Here is an 18,402-nt window from a genome sequence, read left to right as displayed (position 1 = left end):
CTTATAGGGTTTATACTGAGTACAATATTGTATAACTGTAATAATTCAACTGTAAACCTAAAAATTTACAGCCAATTTTGAAAGAGATGCATCCTACCTCAGGAAACCGTTATTGAATATGTCAATTGTGTTGTAATGATATGCTTCTTCTAAGTATGTTGTTATTAAATAAATCATTTTTAAAAATTAAAAAAAAATAGCCCTATGTATCAAAGGACTTCAAAACTTACAGTTAAATTACATTTACTTTGTTCATAATCTAGTGCCTACTATACATCATGCCTTATGCTCAGCACTGGAACAAAGTAGACATTGCCTCAGTCAGAGCATAAACTATAATTGGTGTAGTTTAACTTTGAGTTGATTTTAGTGTATTCTAATCCTTTGAAAGTATGGGTGATGGGAATGTTTGCTAACTCAAATAACCCAGTCCCCTCTCAAAACAAAAGAGTGAATTACTGTATTCAGCTCCATTTTAAATCTTAGTCCAATTTTTTTATTATATATGAATACTACACCCTGGACAATTTATGAAGGATAAATATTTATTTAACTCATGGTTCTGTGGGCTGAAAAGTTCAAGGTCATGTAACCATCATCTGGTAAGGATCTTCTCAGTGAGTCCATCACATGACAAGGTAGAACAAACTTTTCATAGAAAGCTAGCCTTTATAAAGCATTGTCTCTGGTGAGAATCCACTAACCTATTCATGAAGGCGGAGCCCCTATGACCTAATCACCTCCAAGGCCCAACCTACAAATACCATTAACCTATGAATTTGAAGATTAAGTTTCCAGCAAATGAAATTTGGAGAAGACAGTAACTCAGTGATCAAAACCCTACTTATTTTGACATGCTATAGGGGCTATTACCAAAGCAATGCCAAATATGATTTAAACTGGCCTATTTAGAGTCTAATCACCAAGGACTAGAGTGGTTATGAGTGATTGCTGCCCAATCATGAAGACCAGAGTTCAGATCTCAGCCCCAATTTTGTAACCCCAGCTCTGAGCAGGGTAGAAACAAGAGAATCACTGGGGCTTGCTGAAAAAAAAAAGACTCAAGGAGAGTCCTTGCCTCAAAGAAGTAGGTGGAAAGCTATAGAAGAGGACATCAAAACTTCTAGGCTCTGTATGCCTGAGGACACATGAACAAACACACACACACACACACACACACACACACACACACACACACACACACTTACATAAATAAATAAATCTTAGAATCTAAGAGTCTTTCTTGACCTAAATTTCATTGAGGTTTTTGTAAGACATGTTTATTCTTTCTAGAGATTGGAGTCATAAGATGTGGCCAAAGGCCATATAATCTACCTGCTAGTAATAGTCTATTGATTTACTATGAGTACTGACATACTTTAACATAATGATAGATTTATAGCATGCTTTTTCTACATGAGCCCCCACATACATGAGAACATCATATAAATGTGAATACTTATTTTTACATGATTTATCACAGCAAAGAATATAGCTAGGGGTATTGACTAGAAGATGTACATGGGAAAGATTGAATAAACCAGGCACAGGCACCCTCAGTCCTACATTTCTAAGGGTTACATGGATACATTCGCCTCTCTAGTCAACCACAAAGACATGAGCAAAGTATCTCAATTTCTAGAACTCCATCTGAATCTTGAATCCAAAGCTGCTTTTTGAGGCTTTTGGGGGGAGAGTATGTGTGCAAAGTATGTATCCACATTTATATGATGGTCTCATGTATGTGGGGGCTCATGTAAAAATAAGCATGCCTATGTGTAAATGTGCATGTGGAGGCCAGAAGTTGGCATCAAAGATCTTCCTTGATTGCTTTCAACTTTATTTACTGAGGCAGAATCTCTTACTGAACATGGAGCTCTCCAGCTCAGCTAGTCTAGTCAGCCAGGGTGCCCTGGGGAATCCTGTCTCTGCTTCTCAAGTACTGGGATTACAGGTGGGCTGTCATGCCTACCTTGTTTTATGTGAGTTCTGGAGATCCAAACTCCAGTCTTCAAGTTTATGGAACAAGTACTTTATCCACTGAGTCATTTCCCCAGCCTGGCTTCATAGTTTTAAAATGGAGCTGGTTATATAGCTACATGACCAGGTATAGTTCAGATTCCAGTTTAGGTACTAAGTATACATAAAAAAATCAATACATTTACGTTAAAAACGCTGACAGACTGGTACCTCCATATTGCCTGGGGTGTACAAAATGGCAACATTGACCAGTGACTATGCAAATTTTCCGAAAGTTAAGTTCTTAGTCATTGTTCTGGCTCCAAAAGTCCTCTAATACAAACAAGAACTTAGTAAAAATAATCCATTGCAATGACACTTTTTCTCAATGTGGAATAATAGCTTAAAAGTCTCCTATGCCCCAAATCATACTTCAGTGACATAGGCAGAAGATAGACTTGATTTTGAATGGCTGCAATTCAGGCTCCTTGGCTACAAAAAGCACCTTCTTTAGAGCAGAGCAATGGTGACCAAAGTTAGACTCAACTACACTTGTGATCACCTACTTTCTCTGCCCATGTCCACTCCTGTGATAGTATGCTGCCTGACATATTTTCTCATGTCTGGAGATAGCTTGCAGTCACATGGTGGAAAGAATCATTTTTCCAACCATTTCCTTTCATGCAATGCATCTAACCAATGTCCGAAACTACTTTTATAGTGATGTTTCCTGCTTCCATTGTGTTTCTTCATTTGGGTTATAATTGTCAATATTAAAATGACTACAATTATCTTTTTTATATGGCATGTAGGAAGAAATTGGTAAGGAGATGTACATCATCAAGCATGGAGAAGTCCAAGTTCTTAGAGGCCCTGATGGTTCTCAAGTTCTGGTTACTCTGAAAGCTTAAGCAGTGTTGGGAGAAATCAGGTATCTGAAATTCACCTCATAAATGTCTAAGTCCATCATTTCCGAATGGAAATTGTAAAAGGACAATGGTAGGTTATAAAATATAAAATGTACATTTCTATTCAGGCTTATCAAAAGTCTGATACTGTGCTGAAAGCATTGGAAAAACTTGGATATTTACATTTCTAGCTTTCCCTTCTTACCAATTCCCTCAAAACAACAGAAGAAAGGGAGTGGGTTGTTGTGCTCCTTAGCTCTAGGACCTAGGTAAGTGCTTGGCAACAGTAGATGATGCTCAGTGTGTGTTGGATGAATGCAAATTAGTAGATGAATAGGAAAAAATGGAATGGGAGACTTGTCAGACAGTTGGAAGACTTTTGGGTCAGGCTAGCAAAGGGGTTTTGACCAGGTTAGTAAGATGATCATAGCTCTGAGTCCAGGTTGCCTCGGTCTACACCCTAATTTCACCATCTATTCTCTTTGTTCCTTATTTGACCCTTACTACTTTCCTTCAGTGCTCTCATCTTAACAATTATATTAGCACATATCTTAGAGGGTTACTAAATATATTAGTTGATTAAAAATACTTAGTATCTATTAAAACTCCTAAATATTAAGTATTGTTACCATTGTTTCCTATTGATCAAGAAAATTGGAATGGAATGGAATGCAACAGAACAGACCAGGCATGGTGGCACATGCTTTTAATCCCAGCACTTGGGAGGCAGAGCAGGCAGATCTTTGTAAATTGAAGGTCAGCCTTTACATAGTGAGTTCCAGGCCAGCTGGGGCTACAGGAAGACCCTGTCTCAAAAAGACCAAAAAAATAAAAAAAAAATAGAATGGAATAGGGAAATTCCCAAGAGAAAAAATATAGAATTCACATATGTTCTGGGCTAACAATTCCAAATGCATTATTGCATTTATTTAAACATATCCATTATTCACCCAAAAACATATTCACCAAGTGCTTGGTGCATGCTAGTGATTGTCAAGTATCACTCTAAAGTCTGGGCATGCACTATAATAAGAACAGGGAAATTGCTGTTCAGAGAGCTTACAGTCTGGCATGGAGAAACTGACAGTAGTTAAACAATTAACTAAATAGGATAAATTTCTGCTGTGAAATGCTGTGAATGCAAAAGATTGTAAGAAACTGAAAGAGAAAATTACTTTAGATATAGTCAGGGATGACCACTCTTACCAGAAAATATTTGACCTGAGATTTGAAACAATAAATAAATATGGAACCATTTAGCAATGGGAAAGATTCCTTCAGAACAGCAAAGGCCTAGAGGTAAAACCAGCTCATCTGGTCAAGGGACAGATACATCATCATCGCTGGTGCCCAGCAAATAAGGAAGGACATCTTGGCAAAATGAAGCCAAAGAGGTGAGCAACAGCTAGGTTTATGCAAGGCCTCAGACCATAGTAAGGAATCTGAGCCATGTTCTCAACGTGAATGGATGCCAGCAAAAAGGTTTTAGGTAAAAGAGTTTCATAATCAATGATTTCATGAAGAATGCTCTAACAGATACCTGAAAAGAGACAACAGGGGACCAAGAGTGACACAGAAACCAACTACATTTCACTTGCACTGATTCCAGTAAAGGATGATGGTGTCTTGAACTAGGAAGCTGATTCTATTTATTTATTTTTATTTTCCATGTATGAGTATTATGTCTGTGTGTGTGTGTGTGTAAGTGCACCCATGTTGTGCAGTCCCCACGAAGGACAGAAGAGGGTGCTGGATCCCTGCAACTGGAGTTACAGATGGTTATTAGCTGCCATGTCGGTGCTGGGATTTGAACCCAGGTCTTCTGCAGGAACAGCCAGTGTTCTTAACTGCTGAGCCATCTCTCCAGCCCCAGAAGCTGATTCTTAAAGAGAGAGAATAGCATAGTGTCAAGTAACTATTAATTATTTCATATGGAGAAAATTGCTGTTTCAAAGTACCATGTATCTTGTCCAGGATAAGACAAACCATGAGTGACAAATAACACTCAAACTTAAGTCTTCATGGATCAGTGTTCAGTGATCTTCCCATCACACTACAGAAGAAAGGCATCTAACCAATCTCTGATTTGACAAGTACTAAGAAGTTATCTTCATTTTAGAGGAACAGAAAAATTTCACATGACTTTTTATTAGCATAAATGTTTCCTTAACGGGGCTGGAGAGATGGTTCAGTGGTTAAGAACACTGGTTGTTCTTGCAGAAGACCCTGGTTTGAATCCCAGCACCCACATGGCAGCTAACAACTGTCCATAACTCCAGTCCCTCTGATCTCTGTGGGCACTGCACTACACAGGTGCACTCCATCTGATCTCTGTGGGCACTGCACTACACAGGTGCACTTACCTACATGCAGGCAATACATGCATACACATAAAATAAAAATAATAAAAATTTTTAAATGTTTCCTTAGAACGCTAAAGCAGTTATTTTTCTGTTGATAACAGTACTTCACTTCTTAATATTTTCCCCCTCCTTAACAACTGGATAGGAACATCTTTGAGAAGCCTGCTCTGAACCAGAGGTGAAAACACTTGTTAAAATCTACAAAACTATATTCTTTGCCTATTTTCCATTACTTCCTTACTAGGAGTGCTTTCAAAAGTAATTTAATATTTTTGTAACTTAATAATTACTCATCTTCAAGGTCATAAAATATGCAACAAATCTAATCTGAAACATTGCCAAAATTAATTAGCTGATCTCTCCCAAGGGCTCTATTCCCTTAAAAGTAAAGCTTTATAAATACAAGTACATTAATTGCTGATATTATCATCACAGGAGGAAATAGACTAGGAATAGAATCCAGGTGCTGCTGTGTTAGCGCTAAAAGTAATTCTGCATTCCTCACAGCAATTTCTAAAAAAAAACTCTTACCCATTTGGATTTCTAAAGCCAGTTAAAATCAGTAAAGGAACCAGTCTCTAAACCTGCTTGACAGTCTCCTTAATTCAAGCAAAGAGGAGGTCTTTGTTTTAATTTACTTTTCGGCTGTGGCAAAAAAAAAAAGGATGCATGCATCTGCCTTTCCCAGACGCTCGTGGACTTCACAGGCCCACACCTGTCCCCCAGCCCTGGGCTACAGTCATTTATTTCAGATGGAGGCATATCTGCGAAACATCCAGATACTTGAAAGATCTCATAATAGTGTTTACTACTCAAACATGCTGTGACCTTTGTTAAAATGAACTGAATCCAGCACTGGCATGTAGCTTTTTACATTATTTTTTCTTAGACAATGTAGGAAACAAAAAAATTGAGGAATTTCAAGGACATTGTATATTAATCCAAAAGTGCAAAGCCCTGGCTAAAATATAAATTTACAGCCTGTCATGGAGAAAATTCAGACCACATTCCCAGTTAGTATCCGGAAAGTGTTAATACCATCTTCTTAAAAGAAAGACCCAGGTCTGCCTCATGGTGTTTCTGACTCCGTTATTATATTTAGTGTCAAGTGTTATTTACCAAGTGGATTTAACCACTTCTTATCTGCCTTCTACATCTGCTAAAATCACATTTTTCTTTAAATAACTCCATTTTTACCCTCATTTGGCTGTTATGATCCAAATAGGATTGCCAAAAGGCCCAGAAGTAAGTAAGAAACAATTGCTTGCCTCCAGCGCCTCAGTAATGAAAGTTTCAATTCCAAGGCTTAAACGTCCAGGTGAAATGCAATGATTAGTGTACATGTCTCACTATAGAACACCCTCCCCTGGAAGACTCCCACTCATCCTTCAAGAACTAATCCAAATGCTATCCCTTTGAAGCCCTCTTTCCACCACCCCTAAACAAATATTCACTTCCTGTTCTTTGCTTCCAAGCTATTTCACTTATTTTATTACAGCAGTTACCACAAATTTATAGTTAATTTGTTCAGACAGGTTTTCAAGAGATAGCGCTATTAAAATTTAAGAACTAGCTGTTATCCTTCGTTGTGTTCTAGCAGCTATATGAAAACTGGACAGTACATGGTGGGTTTTATTTCTATCCTGCCTGCATTCAAAATAAAAAAATTACATCACTGATTCAGCACTTTTTTAGTTAATGAAATAGTTAATTGTGATATTATAAAGAAAAAATTATACTCCAGACAAGCATAATGTGATATTCCTTCTTTGACAGATTCAGGCAGGCATAAAGCTACAAAAGTGACCAAGTAATAGTCTCTCGCTTAAGAACCTCACCTACAAGTGAGATAAACCAATGGAAGTGTCAATGCCAAGTGATTAGATGTTGGATCAAGTCCAATGATGACAGTATTCACAGGACACTATGGTACATAACTGCTACACAGGACTAATAATTGTCTTTCAGAGTTGGCAATTATTTGAGATTAGTGGGTGTGTTGGTTTTCCTTCATTGTAACAACACCTGAGATAATTAACTTATAGAGACAACTTTCGTTTGGGCTCACGGTTTGGGGATTTCTTGTCCAGAGCCAATGAGCCCTGTTGCAGTTACACCCACAGTGAGATAGCACAGCATAGCAGAACCACGCGGCAGAGCAATACCGCTCATTTCGTCGCCAGGGAGCTAAAAAAGAAAGAAAAGGAAGGGGCTAGTGACCCACAGTTCACTTCAGGGACACAATCTCAATAACCTGAAGACCTCCTATTGCCTATTAAAGTTTGTACAGCCTCCCCTTAGTGACACTCTAGGAGCTAATCCTTTCCACATGGACTTTGGAGGGAAACGTAAAATCCAAACTAGCAGGAAGGGACTGAAGACAGATCCTTCATTACTCTTCGGAGAAGTATATAAATGGTGATCTGTGTATTTGGTCAGTCCTGTAACTCTTACTTTGGTGCATGTAAAGGACTGTTCACATGATATTCTATGGTGGATAAAGGGTGACCTCCATGAAGAAGTGTCCACATTCTAACCCTCAGAATCCATAAATATGGCCTTATTTGGAAAAACAGTGTGCTGTTCAAAGATATCCATAAGATGATGAGTTTGAAATGAGATCATCCTACATTATCTGAACAGGTATGGAATCCAGTAACAAGTGTCTTTATGAAAGACAATTGGAGAAAAGGTCTGAAGACAGGCAGAAACAAAAGTTATGTAGCTTAATCAGAAAGAGTGCAGCTTGGCTGACACCTTGACTTTGGACTTACTCTGAAAAATAAATTTCTGTGGCTGTAGGGCACTAGTTGTTGGTAATTTATTATAATAGTTATAGGAAACTAACACAGTGCAAAAACTGTTAAAATTTTAACTTTGGAAATTCTAGTGGAGACAAAGAAAAGATATGGCTCCCATCTCCTGTACTTCACCAACAGGGCTGTTCCACCTCTGAGTCCTGTCCCTCTCACCTCCTAAGTGTGTCTCAAATCACTGGCATCATAACCTTCTCTCTAGTTGCCACCTTGGTTTGTCCAAACCACATCTGACTTGATGTCTGCTAACCACACCCTCCACAATTCAACCTTTGATTAGCAATAGTGATTGGGAAGCACAGATCTGATCAGGTCTGTGTCCTCCTGCCTAAATGTTTTCATGCTATTCTTTAGAATGAGTACAAAGTTCTTATCCTGACCTACAGAATCCTGTAGCATCCAGCTCTGCCTACCTCTCTATAGACTTCAGGTTACATGCTGAATCCAGGCATCTTGCTGCCCTTTTTCAATCCCTTGATTGTGCCATACTCTGTCCAGACATAGGGAGTAATTTTCACCTGCTATTACTTCTGCCTAGATACTTTTCCTGTCCTCTTTCCCCAGATCCCAGCTTGTTTGGGACCTTCTGGATTCCCCACTATAGGGACCTCCAAGATCACTTTGTTATATGTGCTTGTCAAACTTTATTCACTTTTTTTTGACCACTTATCTTTGTAGCTGGATATCCATTGGTATTTTTATTTCTTCAGCTCCCACCTCCCTTCTCAAATTGGAAGTACCAGGAAAACCATTTATGGCTGTGTCAACTGGGTTCTCTGCCCCCAGGAAGTCCTAAAAAGGCTAGGAGAGCTGGAAGGAAGCCCATACCCTCCTCCTGTGCCATGAGCCCTGGTTATTGTGCTTAATGTCAAGTCTGTGTGCTCTTACTTTGCAAAGGTGGGCACTCTTCTAGCTAAGTTTTATACCCACAGGACTGCATGTACCCAGAAAAGCCACATTTCTCTGGTTTGCACAAAGACACTGCACAGAATCCTAGGTCCTGGTGGCCATCATGTGTAGTTCGTCCTATAACACTCTGTCCCCAGCCCTTGGGACAATGCTTGGCCTATACATATGCCTAATAAATAGCTAGTGAATAAATAAGTGAATGCATGATCCATATGTCCTTGTGACTGCACACATGTACATTCATTTTTGTCATGAATATGCAGAGTCAGCCTTGTGCACTTTTTCATTACTGAAAATAGCACGTCTATATTTATCTTCATAAAGGTACTTGGTTGTTCTTTGAAGTTGTTTCTTTCAGGTCTATTCCCCAAAGTGGAATAAGTAGGTCAAAAACAGAAACATTTCTATAACTCTTCTAGTATATGAGCAGATAATTTCAGGAAAAAATATCATCAATGAACAATACAGCCAGTGATGCACAGCTCTTTTCCCTTGGCATTGCTAGCCTTGCTTTATTATCTCATTGGTTTTGCATTTTAATAAGTTGTTTTTAATTTGAATTTCTCTAAATAGTGCCTGGAAAAGAAGAGGTGCTCAATAAATATTTGCTAAGTGAGTTAATTTCCTATGGGCCTATTCATTTTCATAAATGTGCCTTCTATATTGCATTGGTTGACACCCTTTTGTCTTTTGTTACAAGTTATTTGGTAGAATTTGATAGTTTTGATCATTTGTTTTCATTAAAAATATTTAAGTACTGACTTTTTTGTCAAACTGCTCATTCTGTGGAATTATTTTTTGTTACTTTATATCATCATGAAAAGACCAAATATTTTGAACGCTAATTTTCAGGTTTTCCTTTTTATCCATTTTAAATAGTAGTACAAGGCAGACATTTAAGTCTCTGGACTATTTTAAGTCTATATTTTTACACTTATTCAGAATAACTGTTATTCTTTTTTTCCTTCTTTTTGTCTTCCTTTCCTAAAAGGCAAAATAGTAGGTTTGTGCATGAGGACAGGCAAGAATATTTAACTCTAGCAAATAAAACTTTCCATTTCAATTCTTTTCATTCCTCAAATCTGTGAAAAACAAAAACTTGAATTTAAAATATACTTACACATTTGCTGCATCTTAGGTTAGTGTAGTCCTGGCTGTACAGCACTTTTCAGGCTTAGAGAAAAAGTATGCCTCACCATATCCCTGTGAAGGAATGTACAATCAGTATCATTTTTCATCATTTGTTCAAATATCCTCATGACCTCTCTGGAAATAACTTGATGCAATGCTAAAGCAAAGCTGTTTGCCACCATTTGGAATAGCATAGAAGGGGCAGAGCTCTTGTATTTATGTGTGTGCTGCATGTGCACAGGTATGCAAATGTATGTGTCTATGTGTGCTCATGCAGAGGCCAGAAAAGGACATTGGATGTTTTCCTTTGTAACTCTTTACCCAATTGCCTTAGGATAGGATCTCTCACTGAACCACAAGCTTGCCTTTTCAACTAGGCTGGTTGGCAAGTGAGCTTGCAGGATCTGCCTCTCTCTGCCCCTCAGTGCTGGGATTACAGGCATGCCCAGTCATGCATGGCTAAACAGCCATGTGGGTTCTGGGGATTTGAACTCAGGGTCCTCATACTTGCAGAACAGTCCATCTCCCCAGCCCCACGATCATAAAATTCTTTGACTATTTGTTCTTGACCAATTCACTTAACTGATGCTAGACCACAATTTCCACGTCTTTTTGTATAGGCAACCTACCTAACCAAACTGATGTCATCACTAGACAAGAACATATAAAGTTAGTTTTGAAAAGAAAAACACTTTTAAAAATATAAGCTTTGAGCCAGGCATGGTGGTGCACACCTTTAATCCCAGCGCTCGGGAGGCAGAGGGTTTGGATAAAGAAATAAGGTCATGTTCCCACACAATAGTATCCGCATGGAGTATTATCACTGTCCTAAAAGTCATCTGTACTCCACTTTTTCCTCTTTCCTTCTCCTATAGCCCTAAAAAATTCTGAAATAACGACGTGATCATGGAAATAGTGTGGAACTGACAGTAGGAGAGAAAGTCCGATCAACAAAACAAAGTCGACTACGCTGAAACAGATCCAATTACATAGACACACACACACACACACACACACACACACACACACATATATATATAAATTTTTTACAAATGTATGACCTTGTTAACTACTGTGACCTCCAAAGAAACAGGCTAATGTATTTGCTCATTTGATAAGAATTTTCTTTTGTTGTTTTAAATTTCATTTATTATTTTTATTTTGTGGGTATGAGTGTATTGCCTGCATGTATGTAAGTGCACCTGTATCGTGCAATGCCTGCAGAGGTCAGAAGAGGGTGTTGGATCCCATGAAACTGGAGTTATGAATGGTTGTACGCTGCCATGTGGGTGCTGGGAATTGAATCTGGGTCCTCTGTAACAGCAGTCAGTGCTCTTAATCGCAGAGCCAACTCTACAGCTCTTGATAAGTAGTTTTTAACTAAAGCATCATAGTAAAGTGTTTCTTGGATCCTGAAAGGGTGATAAAGTGATGACTGTATATGTTTCCCTTCCCACTGCTCCTTCCTTAGACTTTTTACTCAGATTCTTTATTGTTCATCTACTTGTCTGTGGCCAATTCAACCATAAAATCAAGACCCAACAAAGTAAATTAGGCCACACATTTGATAGCTTTGAAATTTAAATTCTCCAACTTCATTAACATCAAGTATACAGAAAGTCCTCAAATATTTTTAAAAAAAATCTAGGCTAATATGTGCTTGCCATTTAGCACATAGATTTATGAATATCAAAGTATCTGCAAAGAGCAAGATGCCCAGGCGGAGGTGACCCCAGGACATCCTCTGATATTTGCTCGCCTGCAAAAGTTTTGTGAAAATTTATTCTTTGTCAGGTTGGTCAATTGTCAGAGAACAAAGTGTTTCCCAATAAGATTGACAAAGATAAAAGAATATCTCAGAAACGATCCTCTGAGTGATCTGAGCTTCTGCCCCCAAATATAGCCCATTTGGAAATCTGCTTAATGAGAACAAATATTTGAAGTTTTAGTCTCTTTCTCAACACTGGAGACGAATCTTCACTGATAGCATTTTGATTTATTTCTACTGCAGGAATAATTCTACATGAGAAAATGCATTTAAGACTAGAACCATCTTTATCTTAGGGAACATTTCTATTTCCCAGAATTATCAAAGCATTAATAATTCTAAATTGTGTAAGAAGGCTGCCTAGGCTTATAACCCAATGTCAAGACTTATGGATTGATTTGGGAAAGTTACTCAGCTGAGACTTCACTTTTTCCACATAGAGTCAGTTACCCATAATTACCTTATAGGGCTGAAAAGCATCAATTAGACTAATACATGAAAACAACTTAGAAAAATCTCCAGCTTATAAAGTAAGTACTGGATAATGTTAAGTATTAATGCTACCATCACCAATATTATTAATATGAGCTGGTTTGGTTGTCTTCATATGCACTTCCTCTACTAAGTACAAAGACTTGAGGACAGATGTTAATCATGTCTATAATCTCAGAACTAGCTCATTATGGAATGGGTTCTTTCTACATACTCTTAATTTATGTCTCATTAATTTCTTCTTTACAATTTATACAGCGAATTCTGAATCTTTCCCTGCATGATTGATCACCAAAACATAATTATCTATACATAACCTCAAACTCATGTCAAAAAAATTACCAATCAAAGCTCCATAGTTAGATGTGTAGCCAGGAGGTAGGACATTTGCTTAGCATGCTCACTGTTCTCAATTCAATCCCTAGCACTACAGTAATAAATAAACAGATAAGCCCATCAGAGAAGGGCAATCTTTAGAGAGTATTTGTTTCTCAAAATATTCTAAATGGTGCCATGGATAATTCCAGAACAACCAAAGGAAAGTTGGGTATCTGGCATGCATTTTACGGACTGACCCTACTCCCTCTAAACATTACTGTTACTGAACTGTATTTAAGAACAATACACAGCTTCCACTGAGGTTCTAATAAAAATATTCCATGTTGTACCTCCTCTGAGAGTTTGGCTCATTTTACAACTTTACAGAATGGAATCTATTAAGTCCTTCAGGAGATATTTCTGCCTATCTTCAAAAAATTATTTTTATAGTATAAATGACTTAATGCCAAATTTAAAAAACTTCTACAGCAAAGCTAAACTTTTAAAATAAATCTCACTTATGTCCCCATTCTTGTTTTTCTTGTGTCTAAATTCAGTGCATGCATTTTTGTAGTCTTTTGTCCCATGTAAGTGCTTTCTAAATATAGCAGCTCTGCTAGGAAGAGTTGTGTAGCTTGTGCACTGCACAAATCCAGGGGTCCTCAATCCTTATACCTTGTAAATGCAGCACACAAGGCCATGCCTAGCAGCACTGTTAAAAAGTTTGGAATCAGTAAATGACTAGGGACTATCTGCATATGACATTTCTTTCTGGAAAAAAATATAGACATATACATGTATATATTATACATATGTCAGAGCTTTATAAACTTCCATTCATGACCTCCTTTAGACTGTGACTTTTTATATGAGCCCAGGTATCTAAGTATATAAAATGGGTATACAGATCAAACAGTTACTAATAATCAAAGAAATTTATTTTAAAGCAATTCTTTGGTGTACATATAATTTTTGCTATTTATTAAAAGTAAAAGCAAATTTTCCAACTAATGAAATTTATGTTCTTGTTTATTTTTACATAAGAATCAATTCTGAGGGCCTGGAGAGATGGCTCAGTGATTAAGAGCACTGGCTGAGCTTGCAGAGGACCTGGGTTTGATTCCCACCACCCACTTGGTGGTTAATAACCATCTATAACTTCCAGTTCCAGGGGACTCTGATGCCCCTTCTGAACTCCATGGGCATTGCAGGACACGAGTGCACTTAATACATGCAGGCAATACGCTCATGCACATAAATAAAAATAAAAGAAGATTAAATTCTGGCTGAATATTTGAAACTTAAGAACAGAGAGCATCTACAATGCTTTTCAGAGTTGATGGATATTTTGATTTCATAATTATCAATGCAGAGAACACTGTTCCACATGAATACATAGTACAAAACAGCTGAAGTGTATTTAAGAACATTTCAGAAACTGCTGGAAATTTTGTTTTAATCCCAAACCAAAATTTAACATTTTTTGTGCAACTTAAACAGTAATATTTAAAATCAAACATTCTAATATGATCCAAAGACAGACTAATTTGATACCTGTATGCTGAAGAATGAGGGTAGAAAATAGTTAAAGTCTTTGTTTTCCATAATCAAATCCTTATGTTTCTATAGGAGCAGAGAACTTTATATGCACAATAAAAACATGGTAATTGGTAACGTGCAATTGTCTTAAATCTGAACAGAGGTGTCACTGGCAGCATTTGGTGTTCTATGGTGCAACTGCAGTGAAGCCACAAGATACAACAACATGCATTTGACTGAATTATTTTTTTGTTGTTGTACATTCAGAAATATTTCACTGTTGATAAATTTGCACAGCCTCACATTCAGTTATGTGACCACATACAGGGTGGTGGCCCACAGTGTAAGAAGCTAGATACATGCTAGATATCTATGAAACTATGCATCTCAGTCTACTTCCTGTTACTGTAGCAAAATGCCCAACCCTACATAACTTACAAAGAATAGAAATTCATTTAGATCTCAGCTCTTTGAATTTCTCACCAAGCAATGAAGTCCAAGAACATGGCAGTGCCATCAGCTGAGAATCTTCCTCCTGTATCACAAGATGACCCAGTTGTCATATGATGAGACACAGCAAGTATGATGGCTCTTCTTAGGAAACTTCTTATTTTAATGGCAGCTCTGTCCTCATGACCTAATTAACTCCCGAAGGCCCCACTTCCAAATAGCATGAATATACAAATTTAGGAATTTTCTATTACAAGAACTCAGAGGAGCACTTTAATTCAACAGTTTTGTGTGTGTGTGTGTGTGTGTGTGTGTGTGTGTCCAAGTTGCTATTTCACAGGTTCTCTCTCAATCTCTACACACACTATTCTCTGTTGTGTTCACACTACTACTTTTATGCTGCACCAAACCTCTGGCACAACAATACAAAAACTGAACAGCTAGCCATACATTGAAAACTAGGGCTTAAGGAAGCTCATTGAGAAATCTTACCTAGTTGCACCTTTTTCATAATTGAATATCACAAGTCCACAAAAAGATAGTTCTGAAATGAGAATCATTCCCCTATTATAGATAAAAAGATGTTTTTGTTTCCAGTAAAAGTGATTAGTAACTTGCTCATAAGCAGACATATTATAAATAGTAATCTGGTTCTTTGCCTCACATTCTCTTCACATGACAATATCACACTTGAATAACTTGCCTCTTCTACTTCCTCTCACCATGTGAATACATTGTAAGGGATTAATTCTTCCACGATTGAACTGAAAATCAAAACGGTCCTTGAGCTACTGTCAAAGGTCACAGAAAATGGAAGTGGTTTAGGATTAGAAGTTATTTCTTTGTTTCCTGAACCATTGCTTAGTTCCCATTTCTTTTTAAAGTAGAGACATTTAACAGTAACCTCAACTATCTATCTTCCTGCATGGGCTCTTTGAGAAACTGTGTGGAGCTGTGAATATTGAGGGAGGGACCTTCCTACTAAGCAATTTAATGAGTGAAACTTTCCACGGTGGAATGTTGGGGAAGCGTTTTGTGGATTAGAGGGCAAAAAAAGATGCTATTTTAAACATTGCTGAGAGAGTTTGGGCAAAATCCATCTGGCAGACAGACTATTTCTTCCATTCAGAAACTCATCAAGCACTCCAAACGTGCAACCTGTAGGCAAGTTTAATTAAAGCTTGAGAAATCTCGAAATAGCTTGACATTTAAATGTGTTATTTCCATTCTCCCCTTATAGTTTGGCATGCTCACAGAGGTTCTCTGAGGTTCAAATTAAGCTTCTTAATGCCATCCAGCCCTGCTTCACTACTTGATTACTCTGTATTCAAAGCCAAAAGAGTGTGAATGAAACTACCTTATCCTACCAATGTCTTTCCATTTCATAGACAGGAGGAAACCGAATAGGAACCTGAGTAGATGAGTGATTAAAAAGATGATTGTGATAGACCAGTATTGTGATGATAGGTAGATGGATGATTAAAATGATAGATAGACAGATAGATACATAGATAGATAGATGATAGATTGATAGATAGATATAGATGATAGATGATAGATAGATAGATGATATAGATGATAGATAGATAGATAGATAGATAGATAGATAGATGATTAGGTTAGATAGATAGAAGATAGATAGATAGATAGATAGATGATAGATAGATGATAAATGATAGATAGATGATAGATATAGATAGATGATGATAGATAGACAGACAGACATGATAGATAGATAGATAGATAATAGATACATAGATAGATAGAGTAGATATAGATAGATAGATAGGTAGGTAGATAGATAGATAGATAGATGATTGATAGATGATAGATAGATGATAGATGATGATAGATGATAGATAATACATACATGCATACATGTCGGGGAACCCTGCTGTTAGGGTTGTAGTTCTCCATGTCCAGATAGCCCCGAGGGGCTCGGTGCCAAATGGAAGGACTCCCCTTTTCAGCAGGGGGCCTCCTGCTCTCTTCCTGGCTCACCTGGAAAGTGCCACCAAGCACGGATGCCTGACCTTATCTAAAAACATGACCTTTGGCATAGTTACCTGGAGTAAAAACTACCCCCAGGTTTTTTCTATATGATGATCAGGCATTGCCTGATAGTCTGGAAGATAGGAGCCCACTGCCACATGTAAATAAAGCATACTATGAGCACCTATCAACTGAGGCTTTTGCTACTGCCTCCACACTATAAATTCTCGAGTTCTCCCACTAATAAACGGAGCTGTTTCACTGTCTGGAGCTGTATCACTGCTGTTTCACTGTGCCTGCGACCAGTCTCCCCGGAAGGGCTGTCTTCCGTCAGCACTCACTGGCTGTCCTGACCCGGTTCGCCACTTCTGCTCTCCCTGCCCTCGTGGGCCAGTGGCCAATGACCCGCGAAGAGAGGGAGAGCCCCCCACAGCTGGCGCCCGAACGTGCGGCTCCTGGAACACACAGAGTTCGTGAGTATCCCTCCCATCAGGAGGGCATCAGTAATCTCTTTCTCCTATCACCTCCCACCAGGAGGATAAAGGCAGCTTTGCCTTTAAGCCATCCCCACCTTTGCAGATCAGCAATCTCTTTTTCCTATCACCTCCCATCAGGAGGATAAAGGCAGCTTTGCCTCTAAGCCACCCCACCCTTGGGGATTGGCAGTCTCTCCTCTTTTCCTCCTTTCATTTTCGGTCTGAGTCTTCGCATGGGACCGTTAAAGAAAAAGGAGCAACTGAGGCTTTCTGGTCAGGGCTACCCCCTGATGTTAGCTGAAGGCTCTTAGTCCTCTTAACGGACTCTGACTGCCCTCACGGGTGTAGACAAGACCTCCTATCTATACATCTTTCTAATAAAAAAAAAAATCGGTAACACAACGACCAGTTAAATGCTCTTAGAGCGGTTGCCGATTTCTTAAACTTGCAGGCAGGCTTGTGCTGTGGACTGAGTGGAATCACCTGAGATTTTGATTCCAAGCATATTCCCTTAGAAATCAGCATTTCACCCCACTTTCCTTTTCTATCTTAACACCCCTAGAAACAAAAATCCCCAAAGTTCTAAGGAATCTTTATATAAGCCTCAAAGTCAACTTCTAAAATAAACTTCCCTAATCTGTTTTCTTATCTTGCCCCTGGGGTGCTCAAGCCCAAGCTAGACCAGTTAGGTGAGAATTTAAATTAACTAGCCCCTGTGGAGCACTTAAAAATTCAAGGTGGCTTGTGCCATACAAACAAACAAACAAAAATTTTAAAAGCAATTTTTCTCCTGTAAACCTTCTAAATCTGCAGCTAGGCTTGTGTTCATCAGAACATATCAATCTCCTGGTGGCAGACTGCCCCAGGAACATTAAACGTCACTGACAACACTTCTTTTCTTTTCTATAATGGGTAATTCAGCATCATGCCAAAAAAACCTCCAAATTCACTCCCTTAGAGCCCTACTTAAATCAAGAGGACTTAAGATTTCCCAAAAAGAAAGCTCAAAATTTTGGAATGAAGTATCTCAATTTGCACCCTGGATCCTGTCAGCAGACATTTCTGATCCAGAGGTCTGGACCAACATTGCCTATCTGGCTCGTAAAAAGGAAATCCAGGAAAGACACCATTTGCCCCTTTCCTTTCTCCCCATAATAGCAGCCATCCGACAATGCTTAGGAAACCCACCTAAGACTGAGGAAAACTTACTAGCACCAGAGAATAATAAAGGGGAGGGTTCAAACAATGAAAAAGACCCTAAAGATTTCCCAACAGCAGATT

The 18,402-nt window shown here is 38.3% G+C and overlaps 1 protein-coding gene across 1 annotated transcript in view; it reads left to right on the top strand.

Annotated features, from left to right (window-relative positions):
- The window catches only part of Cngb3 (cyclic nucleotide gated channel subunit beta 3), a 198,120-nt gene that overhangs the window by 166,487 nt on the left and 13,231 nt on the right, over positions 1-18,402 (top strand). The window contains 1 exon segment of the mRNA XM_029561798.1: positions 2,772-2,890. Coding sequence (XP_029417658.1) covers positions 2,772-2,890 — 119 coding nt within the window.

This window comes from Nannospalax galili, unplaced genomic scaffold (assembly GCF_000622305.1).
Source record: "Nannospalax galili isolate Female #2095 unplaced genomic scaffold, S.galili_v1.0 scaffold934, whole genome shotgun sequence".
NCBI lineage: Eukaryota > Metazoa > Chordata > Mammalia > Rodentia > Spalacidae > Nannospalax > Nannospalax galili.
Note: the sequence above shows the minus strand (reverse complement) of the source record. Positions and strands in the feature narration are given on the sequence as shown.